The following is a 12,492-nucleotide window of genomic DNA, read 5'->3' on the forward strand; positions in this document are numbered from 1 at the left end:
TAGTTTCTGGGAGTGTAGATTTCTGCTTCCTGTGTCTAGGTACATTCTTTTTTCTTTTTTCCCAAAGTTTTTAATTTATTACAAAGCCAAGAACAATTGGACATACAGGCACCTCAAGATGAGAGTGTAGAAATACATTGGAACTAATACAAAGTCAAACCTATGGGTAAAGTTGAAATTATGAAGCATACAAAGGATGACCAGTTCTAGAATCAGGACGTAGAATATAACTGTGCCTACACTGAGAGTCTTCTTCATTGGAGATTTGTAAGTGAATGCATTAGTCTGTCCCAACACTACCACTAATGTGACATCCCTACTTGGCATTGGCCAGTCATTATGTACCCAGGAGCGCTGTAATTGGCTGTGATAGATGAGAGCTCCTTGGTGAACCAGTTGGCTGATGGAGTGAAAGTCAAATTAGATGCTTTTTTCTTTTGGACCATTGTGTCAAATGCTATATGTTATATATAGGAATGGCTGATGACAGGCAGTGTAAGGTCTCCAGTGCTGGCTGGTCAAACATTGTGTAGCTGGAAGGTGGGGATAGACACCATATGGACAATTGCATTCCCTCCAGTCCTTTTATTTGGGTGCTTTCTCATGTTTAATTCTATGTGCAGAATTGGGTGTGTGCCACTGGCTAGTCAATTTTAATTTATTGATAGTTGCAGGCAATTTATGTAGTATAAATTATGATGAGGATGCACCTGCTGTCATTCAATTCTCTGGTAAGGCCAGTCAGGTTAGCCCAAGAGGTGATTAAATGTTGGGAATGCATGAATGGGTGAATATAGCTTTGCTGTCATTGACTGTGCCAAGATGAGTATTCAGCTGGCATGACAGTAAAGTAATATTTTATGGTTGTTTGGCTAAGCTGGGATGCAATGGCAGCTCCTCCACTAAGGCGGAGGAGCATCGCCCCACTGTTTTTTTTCAGCAGCTTAAGAAAAAAATAAAATGATAATAACCCAGTTATTATCATTTGTTTTCCTTTTTTTCGAGATGACAGCTAAGCTATGTGAGGGAGGCGGGGGGGCTGACAGAGCAGCCAATGAGTGGTTTGCCCCACTCCTAAATGCACGTGACTGTTTTGGCAACTCAAGATAGTCATGCACAGTTTCCTTCTTCTCCACCCAGGCTGCATTACAGCCTGGTTGGAAACATGCCCAGGCTCCCATGCCCCATTTGAGCGCCGAGCCACGGCGCTCAGACCAATCACAACACTGCATTACAGCATTGTGATTAGCTCAGGGTAGCCTGGGTACTTGCAGGCTGCTTCCTGTTCCTGCCGGCGGGAGAAGAGATACAACCAGAAGAAGCAGCAAGGAGAACGCGGCAAGCAGGTGCGTTTAATTTTTTTTTTACCCTCTCACAACCATCATCACCGCCCCTCCACCCCTGATCGGTGTCGGCCGCCGGTGCTGGGATGAGATGTTACGTGGCATGCTCTGTTGGTGTACTGGAAGGGATGTGACAAACATTAAGCTTTTAAATGCTAGGGCAGGGAGTCAGCTGTCAAGATAATTGTATTTTAAAGGGATTGGAATGTTCTGCTGGTGTCCTGGAAAGAAGGTATAAGACGTAATGCTTGTTGATGCAGAGATAGCCTGGCATGGTAATTTTATTTCTAAGATAACTTGATGGTTTGTTTTGCAGGATCAGGATGTCAGTGAGTTGCCATGCTTTTGTTGTTGAAACACAGGAGGAAAGTAAATACGGAGTGGTGAAAGTTAGGTTAGTGATGAGTCTAGTGGAGGGAGTTGTTTGAGGGAGAGAATACACAGTGTTGTGGAACTTAAGCAGTAAGTATGGGCTGTAGGTTTTAAAACTGGGATTTGGAGCAGGCGAATCAGTGTTTTGCTAACGTTTCGTATAGGCATGACTGAGAGGGGAGGAGACTGGAATATTGGGTGGATCTTAGCTTAGAAAAAGTCTTGCACATCATCGAGAGGGATGGAGTTATGGGTGGGAGTACCTGTTGACATTATAATGAGATAGGCTTGGTAGAGGGAGTAGGTACCTACCATGGGCCGCTGGAGGAGGTCTAAGATAATGTGGAAGAGGGGAAATGGAGAAAAGAAGCTAAGCGGACATGGAGGGGCTAGGTTTCTCATCCCGAACCCTATGAAGAAGCGATCCTTTCCCAGTAAATGCTTACCTGAGGCTATATGTATGCCTCCATAATGGGATCATCCCACCATTTTTGTTTTGCTATGTTCCCAAGCTCAGCCAGTGCCCAGCATATGTTAGGGCCATGCAATAGATTCATGATTTAATTACAGTCTCTCCTGCCCTAAAACTTGGGCTATCAGGAGCCAACCTCGACCAATTCAGAGCCTAGCCTATCGTTTTTAGTAAACTTTGAAGTCCAAAATCTTTCACCTCACAGAAATCATTGCTGAATTATCGGGGAGAATAAATTCTATTTTATTCCAATACATTTTTTTTCTGGGTCTGCCTTTAATTATTTTTAAGTTCATGACTGCATTTTGTCTACACCACATGAGGTATATGCATATATCTCGTGTACATGGTTCTGATACACACTGGTGCCTGGTCTTTTCTATATATAAAAAAAGTAAAATTAAATGAATCTCACATAGTGCAACTAGTTGGAGAAACTTAGTAAAGGAAATAGTATTTGTACACAAATAGACAGGAAGTGCGGCAGTAACACGTAATAAAGGGACGCCAATTTAGACTGTGTAACAACATTTTCACAATTTAGAAAATAAATTGCATGTGACAAACAGATGTGTACCATAAATAACCAAAGTCCCAGACCAGTTCAAGACAACAAATGCAAAACGTTCTCCTTTAAGAGGAACATTGAAAAATGGTAAGTAACTCCACATTATAGGCTTAACGCGAAACGACCAACACTCATACACTCCTAGACAAGGACAAAGCCCGAGACGAAGGACACGCTTTGTGGTGAGTGATGGGGTCCTCACCTCTCACTCGGCTCACCAGCTCTTGGCGAGGTTGGCCAGACTAAGTTGGACAGCTCCTTTGCTGTTTTGCACGGGCTCCAAGACTGGCGCACTCCAAAATAATCCACTGTGTCATTGTAGAATGCCCGCTCACTCAGGGCATCGGCAAGAAGGCTGTGTCAGGAAAGGCATTGGCATCACAGTCAAGGTCAGCAATTGAAATGGCCTTGTATGAAGATTAAATACTACATACATGATGCCTGATGGCAAATTCTACCATTGCCATTATTGCCTAAGTGTGGCAGTGATGCCCAAAAAATGCATCTTTCAAATTCTAAGAGAACTTCTAATTTCAAAGGTGTCATGACAAAGCCACACTGTCAGTCACACAGGATGAACCTCAGCTGGTACTTCAAGCACCCATAGTACTGGACCCACACTTACATCTAAAATACTCACAAGGTATATCCGCTGCGAGGAGTAAGGCACATAAATAAGGAAGCTCAAAATGCTTGCAGTCTAAAAGCAATAAGATATTTATTTAGCAAGCGTTGGGTGGTGGTGGCATCTTAAAAGTAGACAGCGATTACCTAACCTGGCACCACAAGCAAATTCTAGAAGATCAGCAAGAGAATACTAACAGGGAAGAATGAATAGGTGATCAGTTCTTCTACAAAAGCGTTTCAACCTAAAAAAACAGGTTTTGTCAGCCTTCGGTGCACAGTCCTATTGTCTGTCTCAGTCCCACCCTGGTGGCAATATTTGGACTCTGCATCAAGTTTCAATATTAAATACTTAACAAACTGTCATGCTTCACAGATTTCAGCTAATATACACACATCCTGATATAACAACATAAAACCTGATGGAAATTCCAGTTCACCAGTAACAAATGGTGTCTAGTTGATCCAGTTTCTGGAGTATAGTTTCTTGGATGCCTATTTAGCTACTACAAGTCCCCGTCGTTACAGCTGCATCTTGAAAAGAACTGTTTATTTCTGTGTTTTATGTTGCTCCAAAATATCCCTGTTAGTCATTTCAGAGTGATAAGCCTACTTTAAGGGTAGCTGGGGTATCACATGCTATGCGTTAGGTTAGTATGCTCACGGTATTGTTCTTGGGATAAACCCCACCAACTGTAGTGTCTTGTAGGACATGTCATGTAGTAGCCCCTCCCTAGGTAGTCCTGTCAAGTGTCACCCATCTGGGGTCAGACGAACGCATTTAATGTGGTGTCTGCATCACCGCACTAAAATGCATTACTCACACTTTTATAGCACCACTTTCAAGGTGCGCTAAAACAGGAGCTGTGTTTATGAAGCAGGCGCGCTGCCAGTGAGGGTGCTCTGTGCTGCCTGGGAACCTGCTGTAACCAAATTCAGTCAGGAGAACTCAGCAGTGCCCTCACGTTAAGCCATAGTCATGCTTTGCCTGTTGTGTTTCAGCAAGAAAGCACCCTACTGTGTTGAAGCGGATACACTGAGGCAGCGGTTTCTTTTTCCTTTCCTCGCCCGCCCCAGTGCGGCACCTGAAGGGTACAAAGGTCATGGTGTGAGTTGAATTTTTTTAGCTTGATGGTGGCCTTTTGCAGTGGCGTAACGAAACTTGAGGGCCCCCCCTGGAAGGTACTTGGATGGTCCCCCGCTCCGGATTTAATCAGGAGCTCTCGGGCCAGAGTACTGTGCTGACGGGGCCTCCTCCAGCTTGGGCCACCCCCGCTCCGCAGGGGCTGCGGGACCTGTGTTATGTCACTGACCTTTTGGTTCTCGTGCGCCCAGTTTTACTGTTGATTTTCATGATTTTGCATAAGAACTTGCTTGTTGCAAGGTTAATTGCACGCACTCTTGTATACCTTTCTGAGACATTGAGGTGGCAGGCGGTAGGCACTGTGTAGGAACCGCCACACACCTCCACCTACTTTTAGATTCTAACTCTCCAATTCTTCCCTCTCTAGTTCCCTTCTCTCTTCTCCATTTTCCTGCATGGAAACATTTACTAAAGTGACCCAAATAAATATTGCGAGGAATAAAATAAAGATTTTTTTCTTTATTTTCTTATTCTTTTTCTTTTCACTTTTTTCAATTGTCACACTTATAGCAATGCTCCATATATAGTCACTGCAGATAGGTAAGTTGTAACAAAGCCAACACATGTTTAACCCCTTAAGTGGCTCCCAAGCCTGGGGCTTTGTCAAGGCTGACAACTTTCAAAAGCTAATTGCAATACTCACTGGTGCATTCCCCCTAATAACAATGAATTCCAAAAATCCTTGGCCTTTACAGTTTATTCTTTAATATGTGTGGCTCTAGTGACTATATTGAGGGACTTATATATGGGGCATTGATATAAGTGTGACCATTGGGAAAAAAAAGTGAAAAGAAAAAGAATAACAAAATAAAGAAAATAAATCTTTACTTTATTCCTCACATGATTTGTATTGATTACTTTATTTTGGATCAAAAAGGAATTTATTAATAATAAACTGGGAACAAGACACTTTATAAATTCTATTTACCAAAATGTGTGTGGAATTGGGCCTTACCCAAAATGAGAGAGGATATTCTGCCCCAAAAAGAACATCAAGGGACATTAAGGGCACTAACTAGCGGTTTTTTATTTCTGTAATATTTACAAAAGTAACACTGGTAGGAAAATTAGAGCACATCCAGATGCAACCCAGTGGTATAAAGAAACTTGAGGGGCCCTCTGCACATACATGGAGCCCCCCCCCTCTGGACTTACTCAGGAGCTCTCAGGCCAGGTTACTGTGCTGAGCCGGCCCCCTGGAGCTCGGTCCCCCCCCCGCGCTTCGAGGGCTGCAGGAGGCCTTTGTTACGCCACTGATGCAAACTGCACACTCGTAATGAGATGATTAACACGAAAGAGAGAAAAGTAATTTGTGGCAGATGAAGAGAAAAATTATATGAGTTTTGCTTTGCAGCCTTATTTTCGCCTGCACTTAAAATAGGACCCTCGGAAAATTGAACTAAATCTATTTGTTTCATATTAGGGACCTAGAATGGCAAGATGCGGCTTGTTACTATACTATTTGTGGGACAGAATGAGATACAAAAAATGAGCAGCTCTTTGATTTTAATTTGTCTAACCTCACATTAACATTGTCAGTAATTGTTGGGATCTTCACATTTCTTGTCTGGCACTTTCTAAGTCTGGTAGAGTGCTCGTGTTGTCTGACCTGCTCATTAAAAGGCAACATACACTGCCGGAATGGCCATATCGGGCATCGGACAGTTTCCCAGGAGGCTGGAAGGATTGGGCCAGTTTTACAGCAGCTGGGTCTGGTTTTGTTACTGGGGGCCGGTTTTGCAGTGGCACTGCAGTATCGGCGCCCAGTAACAAAAGCAGCAGTGCGCACTTGCACATCCACCCCCCACCCCAACTCCTAGTCCCGCAATGGTAACATCAGAGCATTGAATAACGCTCAAAGAAGCAATTGAATAAGAGAACTTTGCAACAAAGCCTTCCTGCTGCAAGGTTCCATGCACACACTCTCCGATGCCGGACTGAGATATTGAGGCAGCAGGTTTCTTTCCCATTCGCACCTGCAGTTAGCACAGTCCCAAAGGGTAGGTTTGACAGCATGTGGGCTGACTTTTGTACTGTTTGTGCACATGCTGGGTTTGGTGCACTGGGTTTGCTGTTGATTTTCCTGATATTACAACAAACCTTTCCTGCAACAAGCTTAAATGCACGCTGTCTCCCATAGTTGGCAAAACTTGACTACAGCAAGTATAAATCAATGCAGTCTCTCATATTCTGCGAAACATCTACACAACTTTGTCTTGGCAATTTCAAAGCTGTCCCAATTTGAAAATGTGGAGCACATTTTTAAGTGTCTGATTTTCTGGTGGAGACAACCTTTATTTTAGTTCCCTGTCTTATTGGCTGTCCCTGTTCGACCTGGGGGAAGGGGTGATAAATAATTATTTTTTCTTTGGCATGACTGTCAGACTAGGTGAGCTTTCTGACAGCTCAAAGCAGGACTGTCCGCAGCTCTTCAGCATTGCCTACTGCATACTGATTCTCCAGCCGAGGCGAAGAACTTGAAAGATGCTCATCCTGGGAGGCACACTTCTGGTGGTAGAGTCAGTTGTGTCACTCACTCTTTCTGCAGTGAAGTCGATTCATCTCTGCAGCCTGTGCTTGAACATACTAAGCCACCCTTACAGTTTGAGTCACATTGTACTGACGACTAGTGGCATGTTTTTCTGAATATCACTATATTTTCAGACGCACTGGCCTCTAAGTCTTACTCTGTACCCATTGCATAATGTTGATCCACAACATATTATGCGTAAAGCTAAGTATTATGGCCCCACAGGCCACTGCAAAGTTCCTCCTGGTATGTCTTAATTACAATGAATGATGGTGCCGCAATTGTGTTTTTTGCAGTATGGTCATTGATCTTCCATTTCAGGCATTTTGCATTAGTTTCAAACTATTTTAGAGCTTCTCATTGCTCAAAAGGTTGTAGTTTCTGTTATTTAATTCAGTGGTTTTCTGGTTACATTCACAGACCTCTGCAGTGTACGATAGTGCATTTCCAACTGATAAACGCAACGTCTATTCATTTTATATTTAAGCTGTGTGTTATTTTATATGTACATACCTGAAGGTGAAAGACTGAAAAAAGTTACAGAATATTTTTTTATTACCATGCTTTTGACCCCACCCCAATGTGCACAGTACCCCAGTTCCCTTAATTTTTTGATGCACTTCGACCGCTGGGTAGAGTAGATTGGAGTGGGGTGCATTGGGGTAGATTGGGTGGGGTGGAATGTGATGCAATGAAGAAGGGAAGCAGTTGTACGTGGAGGAAAGCGGAGAATCAGGGCCATGAAGATGGAGCGGCAGTAGTGTGAAGAAGAGGGGGCAGCGGTGCCATAGTAGCATTATTAGGATGAAGGGCACGTTCCTCTCTATTATTAGTAGCTCAGCAGGCTCTTTTTTTATAGTTTTTTTTCCAGTCAGGACACATCTATCCCATTTCAGGTACACATAGAAAACCCCTACTGGGTCCATGCTCTAGGGGAGGGCCAAACACAAGAAGAGGCATGATGCATACATGCCATGGCACAGCAAGGAAGGATATGAGAGTGACGTTGTAGCTAATAAATAGTAAGCTTGTGGGTGGGCTGTAGCCCAGTAACTGTAATAAAACAACATGTCTCGAAGAGACAGTGCGTGCACTATCTAACTGAGAACTAAAAACAACATGTCTGAAAAAGACAGCGCATGCGCTATCTAGCCGAGACTTAAAACAAGCATTAGAAATGCAATAGGTCTCGCAGCATTAGAGTTAGTGCTTTTAGAATTGTTTATGGGTTTTTTTGTAAATCTTTAGCATGAGGTTGAGGGTGAGTGAGGGTGAGTGAGGGTGAGGGGTTGAGGGTGAGTGAGGGTGAGGCTGAGGGGTTGAGGGTGAGGGTGAGTGAGGGTGAGTGAGGGGTTGAGGGTGAGGGGTTGAGGGTGAGTGAGGGTGAGGGGTTGAGGGTGGGTGAGGGGTTGAGGGTGAGTGAGGGGTTGAGGGTGAGTGAGGGTGAGGGTGAGTGTGAGTGAGGGTGAGTGAGGGTGAGTGAGGGTGAGGGTGAGTGAGGGTGGGTGAGTGTGAGTGTGAGTGAGGGTGAGTGTGGGTGAGTGTGGGTGAGTGTGGGTGAGGGTGAGGGATTGAGGGTGAGGAGTTGAGGGTGAGGGGTTGAGGGTGAGTGAGGGTGAGGGGTTGAGGGTGAGGGGTTGAGGGTGAGTGGGGGTGAGTGAGGGTGAGGGGTTGAGGGTGAGTGAGGGTGAGGGGTTGAGGGTGAGTGAGGATGAGGGGTTGAGGGTGAGGGTGAGTGTGAGTGAGGGTGAGTGAGGGTGAGGGTGAGGGTGAGTGAGGGTGAGTGAAGGTGGGTGAGGGTGAGGGTGATTGAGGGTGAGGTGTTGAGGGTGAGTGAGGGTGAGGGGTTGAGGGTGAGTGAAGGTGAGGGTGAGTGAGGGTGAGGGGTTGAGGGTGAGTGAGGGTGAGGGGTTGAGGGTGAGTGAGGATGAGTGAGAGTGAGGGTGAGTGAGGGGTTGAGGGTGAGGGGTTGAGGGTGAGTGAGAGTGAGTGAGAGTGAGGGTGAGTGAGAGTGAGAGTGAGAGTGAGAGTGAGAGTGAGGGTGAGAGTGAGGGTGAGTGAGGGTGAGTGAGGGTGAGGGTGAGTGAGGGTGAGGGTGAGTGAGGGTGAGTGAGGGTGAGGGTGAGTGAGGGTGAGGGTGAGTGAGGGTGAGTGAGAGTGAGGGTGAGTGAGGGTGAGTGAGAGTGAGAGTGAGGGTGAGAGTGAGGGTGAGTGAGGGTGAGTGAGGGTGAGGGTGAGTGAGGGTGAGGCGTTGAGGGTGAGGCGTTGAGGGTGAGGTGTTGAGGGTGAGGTGTTGAGGGTGAGTGAGAGTGAGGGTGAGAGTGAGGGTGTGTGAGAGTGAGAGTGAGAGTGAGGGTGAGGGTGAGTGAGAGTGAGGGTGAGGGTGAGGGTGAGGGTGAGTGAGGGTGAGGGTGAGTGAGGGTGAGTGAGGGTGAGGCGTTGAGGGCGGGCAGAGAGAGTGAGGGGGCGGAGCGGGGGTGTGCTATATGGTTGTGGTGCCTGCATTCTCGCTAAAACACTCCTGTGGTAGCTGATGGGCTTCAGCATTTTTTGACAACCAACTTTTTTTTTGAAGATTCTAAGACTAGAGCTTGCAGTCAAATAACATGCTTGACTGGCCAATATTGTGAGCATCTGTTTTTGTAGTTAGATCTTTATAAATGCACATGCTGTTTAAGAAGATATTGTAGTTGAACCACATTTGAAAATTTAGATTCTGATGTCACGATACTGTTCAAAATAGTATGAAGGCGAAAAGTTTGTTCAAATCTGCAATCATAGAACAGAGCACTCTAAATGTAAAATGCTGTTGCATGTTGTACACAACGCGTTTCTCACTTGCATCTACGTGAAATTTCAGTACACAACTCATCGAAGGTGTAGGGCACAGGCGAATCCCTTTAAAAACGCTGTATGTTCATTCTTAAACCAGTTCCGTAAAAAGACCGTAATACTGTGAGTGTGTCTGCTGTAAGACTTGGTGATATCAACATCTGTTCTCGAATGCGTTTCTCAATTAGAGTTACCAAAAATCGTAAAACCGACTCACCAAAGATGAAAGGTAGCGTGGGGTTCCTTTCAACACGATCTTTATTCATTGAGTAACACGCTCTGTAAAAAGACCGTAAATGCGATAAGTTTACCCGCACTAAAACTTGGAGATGCCTGCCCGAGTTCCCAGTCAAGAGTAAGCACTTCTAGAATCCTCTACTCACCAGTCGAAAGCAGCCTGTGGTGTTGTCTCCTGAACACGAAAAACGCGAAAAGCACGGAAACGAAAATCAGCGGGTGACTGAATTTAATTAGCCTGTACCTCCTGAATGCGCTTCCTGCATGCGCATGAAAAGAGGACTAAGCTTATGCGCCATATTGAATGGGTAACTAGACCGTAATCTACGCTAAAAAGCGGTCCATATAAGAAAACTGACTATACTTATCCGTCACATTAAGTTTAAAAAGTAAAAATACTTGGCTCTATAGAGTGATGTTTCCGCAAAGCTTTAGTGTTAATGACAGAACTAGACATGTAGATTACTGCTTGGCAACATGAGATCTGTTCTCACAAACTAACTATCTCGATGGGATATCTGCTGTCTGATTGACCAACTCGATCTATCCGCTCCGGTATTGTCGAAATCCTGCGCGAGGGTGCTTGAACTGTGCATACAGCCGAGACACAATTAAACAACTCAATGCAATGGTCTGAATGTAAAAAGAATCCAGCTAGAGGGTGCCCAGATCTCCACAACAAGGCGAAATGCTTATGAAATTCGGTGGTTTAAAAAGTGCCTGGACTATCCGCTAGATACTGTGATTTAAATTCATAATGAAATGTAAACGTCAGGAACAATATACTCGTTGCTTATTTAAAAAGTTCCTGGAAGTTTGTGTGTTTGAATGCTAATTCATGAAGTGAACGGACGGAGGAGAGGGGAGGGGGGAGGAGAAATGCGACACGGCGGGAGGGGGCGGAGCGGGTCAAATAAAGAAACAAGCCGGAGGGAAGAGAGGGGAGGGGGGAGGAGAAATGCGACACGGCGGGAAGGGGAGGGGGCGGAGCGGGTAAACAAAGACGGACGTGCACGCGCTTTTAAGCTCAATGCGCATGCGCATTGAGCTTAAAAGTCACGGGCACTGCAAGGAATCGCCACGATTCCTTGCAGTGTGGATAAAGAGTGGATAAGTCGCAATACTCTCGCCTTGCTCGATGCGCATGCGCATCGACAGGCGAGACCTAAAAAGGGCTTGAGCGCAAGTGGAGGCCAGTTATGCAAACTAGTGTCAGGGTTGTCCTTTATCTCAGCATGCGCGCCCAGGGCCCAACGACATAAATAAATACATTGGCAGTGATTGCGTCAATATTCACAGTTGAACAATCAGTGTGTAGGGGGGATTTAAATCTTGTTATATCAGGCTGCGTTTTTGTGTTAAAAAGTAGAATCTCCCATGAGGTTTATTTTTTCTGTCACCTATAAATATCCTATTTAGCACAACTTTAGATAACACCGCTTGTAACTGGACAACTGGAATTTCCACCATGGCAATAAATCGAAAAGTATAGTTTTTCCTCGGCGCTCATCATGACTTTGTCACGGTGCACTATAGGCACTTTTAAACGACTCTCTGAGCTGGCAGCTCGGAGGCCGGAAGCCATTAAGTCCTTTGAATCTTGCTAAGAGGTTGATCAAAGCTGACCTCAGGCACTTCCCGCCAGAACTGCCCCCACCCCTCCTCCCTTATCTGAAGCCGGCATTCCATCAACGTTTCCAATACGCATGCACACGTTTAACGCGGCAGATAAAAAGAAAGTATTACCGGATGTTGTCACGATACTCCTTGACTTTCAAGAGCTGGTCGGTTGAAAGCAGCGGGCTCCTCAGAATTCCTTCTATGACAGCCAGTTTGTCTTCAAGGCTTTTGAAGTAAATATCGCAGCTCGGGAACGGCCTTTTCTTCTCAAAATTCGCGGTGAACCTAATTAGGCCTTGGAGAGCCAGAGAGTGGGAAGTAATCTCGCCGTCCCAGCGATCAAAGCACAAGTGGCAGAGGGTGCAATTTGGGAATTCCTGTTGGTAGCCTCGGGCACACTTGTCACAGCGCCTCCCGATGGCGCCCACCAGGCAGTTGCAAGCACCGCTCTCTCTGTCACACACTGGCCTTCGGGTCCCTTCCAGGTTGCACCTGCAGGCTGCAAACAACACACAAGCAAATAAGCAAACAAATGCAAAAACACCACTATATTAACTAATACACTGCTGCTCCTACGACTAATAACCAGAAATAATTCCTACTTTTTCCAACCCACGAGAAAAGTGCAACACCTGAAAACAATCAGCCTTCTTTTACGTCTTTACTAAATGATATCTTTAGTCCCAGGTTGCTGCTTGCATTGATCAGAGTCATGGGTTTGTTATGTCTTGTTTCATGTGTCTCCTTGAA

General features: G+C 45.3%; 1 protein-coding gene across 1 annotated transcript in view; it reads right to left on the bottom strand.

Annotated features, from left to right (window-relative positions):
- The window catches only part of LAMB4 (laminin subunit beta 4), a 790,532-nt gene that overhangs the window by 162,635 nt on the left and 615,405 nt on the right, over positions 1 to 12,492 (bottom strand). The window contains exons 26-27 of the mRNA XM_086967212.1: positions 11,869 to 12,241; positions 2,958 to 3,110 (exon numbers count right to left, since the gene is read on the bottom strand). Coding sequence (XP_086823338.1) covers positions 2,958 to 3,110; positions 11,869 to 12,241 — 526 coding nt within the window. The remainder of the gene's footprint in view (positions 1 to 2,957; positions 3,111 to 11,868; positions 12,242 to 12,492) is intronic.

The sequence above is a fragment of the Lissotriton vulgaris genome, chromosome 1_1 (assembly GCF_964263255.1).
Source record: "Lissotriton vulgaris chromosome 1_1, aLisVul1.2, whole genome shotgun sequence".
Lineage (NCBI taxonomy): Eukaryota > Metazoa > Chordata > Amphibia > Caudata > Salamandridae > Lissotriton > Lissotriton vulgaris.